The sequence below is a fragment of the Achroia grisella genome, unplaced genomic scaffold (genome assembly GCF_030625045.1).
Source record: "Achroia grisella isolate CSIRO2021 unplaced genomic scaffold, CSIRO_AGI_Agris_v1 utg1062, whole genome shotgun sequence".
Classification (NCBI taxonomy): Eukaryota; Metazoa; Arthropoda; class Insecta; order Lepidoptera; family Pyralidae; genus Achroia; species Achroia grisella.
Genome location: NW_026712566.1, coordinates 1,463,691 through 1,467,638, shown reverse-complemented (window position 1 = coordinate 1,467,638; position 3,948 = coordinate 1,463,691). Strand labels below are relative to the sequence as shown.

The window sequence follows — 3,948 nt, the reverse complement described above, 5'->3', positions numbered from 1 at the left end:
TTTACTGAACAAAATTTCTCCGCGTGAATTATTTTCTGCATCGTGTATTATTGTCTTGTAAATAAAAAAATGCACGTAATTTATCTATATATATATATATGGGAAAAATCGAGGCAATGGAAATATTAAGAGTACATAGTTGGTTATATTACTGTAGTATTTGGACTGAATCGGCTTGATGTTGGTATGTACCACGGTATATTATCTGATCCTGTATCATCGCCAGCAACATTTTTATTTTCATTGTGCAGTAGAAGATAAGATTAGTAATAAGATACTATGGGACTTGCATTATTATATTATGTTAAAAGTCCCTAAATAAATGTATGAATAAAAAAAAATATTGTAGTAAAAAGTTTTGCCATAATACCAAAGAAAAAGAAGAAATTCTAAACACGAAAACTATTGAAAACTGCTGTCAAGCGTATAAATGTAACATATTCAAATGTCTACATAAGTATATTTTTGGTAATAAAATGACAAATCCAGTGTATTGGTGCGGTTAGTAAGTTCTATTCAGGCCTGGCGTTGGAAGGTAGTGAGATGGTGAGGTGGAGGTACGGCTTGGTGCTGGCCATGTTGCTGCTGTTGCCTGTGAGGACTGACTGCTTGATGGACGATGACGATGATGAAGAGTGAGTATCGGGATTAAAAACACAATTTTACATACACCAATCAGACTGTTTTGATTCATCAGTTCAGAGTGCTGCTTATTTTAAGGCGTGTTATAGCAAACCATATCCTATTATGCTTCATGTAAAAGCACCAAGCTTTTTAAGATTCAGTTATTGATAAATATCAGTAGTAAATATGTCTAGATAAGTATAAATATGTTTTGGATTACTGACGAAAAATTCCCGCCTATTAAACTAGGTGGGTGATTGCAAAACCAAACCCGATTTTTTAATACATAGTGCTCGAGGAATATTAGAATTAAAATACACATAGATGTAAACGTGTTATGGAGTATGGACAAAAAAATCTGTATTCTACTGAATGGTACTCAATAAAAACTACTCCGAGTAGGTTACTGAAAGTATTTAATGAAAAATATTCTACAAAACCAAATAAAAAAACAACGTAAAATAATTTTACACTAAATTGCGTTTTATAAATGAATATGTAAAATTGGATTTATCTGGACTACAATTAAAACGGATTAGTGAGTCTTGGACATTTAGGGACAATATTTATTTTTTATTTCATGACGTCTTAATTTACGTGGTAACGAAAATATAATGTGTTTGATGCTCGTTTATAACAAAGTACATATTTTTATATACATATGTACGAGTATATCAAAAACGTTTAAGTACATATACATATCACAAATGTATTATATATTTTTATTAATTGTCTAAATTGAATAAAAGTTTACCTCAGTTTATCACTACATGAAGATATGTGATATTTGTAGGATATTTTTATTAATTATTCCTCAGACATAGCGACGGTCCTGATGATGATGACGACGAGGACGACGAAGAAGAGGAACAAACAGAAAAGACTGAAATTATATCAGGCAGGCGGACTCCTATCATGTTGCCATCAGTAAAAGCACTGATGGTCACCAGGACAACTAAGAAGCACCCGATTGAATGTTATGTCTGTGCATTTAAAACTGAAACGCCTTTGAGGGCATGTTTGGATCCCACTAAATACAGGTTTGTTTAAGACATATAACTATATACATTTTATATTGGAGATGTGGTAAACGAGCTTGTGGCAAACTTGAAATGATACGCCCATGAGCATCCGTAACACAAGAGGAATTGCAGATGAATTGCTAATCTCTAAAAAAGGGGTAGTTAGGGAAGAAATTAGGAAAAGGAGAGCTACCAGAGGTTGCAGATAAAATGCCAATCTCTTAAGAAAGTATAGTTAAGCGAGGGAATTAGGATAAGTCATAGGAAGGATGATAGACCTCTGGAATCTCGTCTCATCGCGAAAACGCGGAAACCATTAACGTCGTATTCATCAAGCAGCAGTTGGCCTTCAGTTGCTGCATAAGTCCCATTGCGGCTTTGGAGCGGCATCTGTATTCGCCCGCTATCGTTCGGTGAAGCTGTAAAGGCCAGTTTCGGCCAACAGTGTTGGAATAGTTCGAAAAAAATGATACACTTCTAGTCTGGAAGACTAAGGTACTACCTTCTCTACCGTGTAATTTCACTTAGATATCAAATTACGATCATCAAACAAAACATGGCCTACAAAGAAATCTGCTTGTCTGAATGAATCTGTTCCAGGGTACATACAATGACATGTCACAGTACAGAAGACAAGTGCTTTACGTCTGTAATATCGAAGGGGAGTAATTACGAAGCGGTAGTGAGAGGCTGTCGCTCAGGGTGTGTAGGAAACCCGGAGACCACATGCTGTGAGGTACGGAATATGCTAGGCTATTTTATTAGAGCCTTGGTTTAGCGGTCTAGCGGGTTAGTATAACGCCATACTTTCGGTGGTTGCGGGTTCGATTCCTCGCACGCTACAACCATTTGTATTTATGAGTATAATTGTTTAATATAGGCCTGGGTGGTTAAATATTTTTTTTTTTGTAAATAACAATATATATAGAAAAATTCCCGACTGTTACAAATTATTATACTCACACATACACATCACAGAATACAAATGTTTAGATAAAGAAATTCATATTAAATGTAACTTAATGTCTTGATCGTAATAACAAATTTATAGATGAAAACATAAACTATATCCCATAACCCATCCATTTACTCTTTCTATAGCGCAATAACAAAGTAAGTTGCATACTTATGACTGCTTTATATCAATATCACTTAGATTGTTTATTATGTATAATATGTTTTTTTCAAATCAATTCAAAATATCCTTACTTATGTAGGTCTATTACAGGATAAGTCAAATGTAATAGTTTTGGTACTAAAATAATTCATATTTTAGTACCAAATATACTTTGGTTTACTAAAGTTATTATCATAATTATCCTTACATAGTATGAAACGAAGTCGCTGTCGCTGTCTGTCCCTATGTATGCTTAAATCTTTAAAACTACGCAACGGAATATATATAAAATATATAATACATTTACGCCCGTGCGAAGCCGGGGCTAGTAGCTGATATTAATATATGTTTAAATCCACAGTTGAACCGCTGCAACAATCAAGCTTTAGCAATCCCATTACCACAGCCTCATGCCCTCGTGTCCAATAAATCAAAAAAGACCATTCCACCTACTGTATTGTTCTTTGTCACCATCCTGTTACTTCTACAGAATGTGACCAAAGTGGCACTAGTGTGATGAATATGATTCGTTGCTACTTGAGAAGAAAGAAACGCTGTATCTTTGAAATAAATTACAATATTATTTTTGATATCCTATAAAATCTATTTTGAAATGTATTGAGAGAAGTCTACAATGTTTTGACCATGACTATAATGTTTAAATGTAAGAGGTACGCTTTTTGTAAAGGTTTTGTTCAAGTTTCGTCTATCGTTTAGTAATAAATCTTTGAGCATTTATATCATATTTGTTTCGTTTATTTAATCTATTAAATTCATTCAATGGCATGGGGTTTAGGATACTTGGATAATTGTCTTGTCCTATGGCTGAAGTATTGCTCGTAGGTCTTTATTGAAGAACTAGGGTGTGATACCATCTATTTCCTTCAGTGTGATAACAATATCTAATATATCTGAGAATGATTCGCCATAGGGATATCATTGTTAAGGTGCAGGACGTAGGTGTTAATAACATTGTAAAGAAAGACGTTTTGATTGATACTGTTTAATAGAGGAACATGTAATACAGTACCTACAAAATATACATAATACAATTACCCACAATCATAACCCCAGTAAGCGAGGTAAGCCACCCATGGTGTATTGGATGATGGGATCGTCTTAAAGGCATATCTTAATACAACTGGATGGATTTCCCTATACAGAAAAGGAGATCTATGTAATAAG

The 3,948-nt window shown here is 34.1% G+C and overlaps 1 protein-coding gene across 1 annotated transcript; it reads left to right on the top strand.

Moving 5' to 3' along the window:
• The first annotated feature begins 390 nt into the window (after positions 1 to 390).
• Positions 391 to 3,490, top strand: LOC131855582 (uncharacterized). The gene is made up of 4 exons (XM_059206865.1): positions 391 to 635; positions 1,443 to 1,664; positions 2,247 to 2,382; positions 3,125 to 3,490. The coding sequence occupies exons 1-4, from the start codon at positions 544 to 546 to the stop codon at positions 3,278 to 3,280; spliced, it is 606 nt and encodes a 201-aa protein (XP_059062848.1). The 5' UTR covers positions 391 to 543; the 3' UTR covers positions 3,281 to 3,490.
• The last annotated feature ends 458 nt before the right edge of the window (positions 3,491 to 3,948 follow it).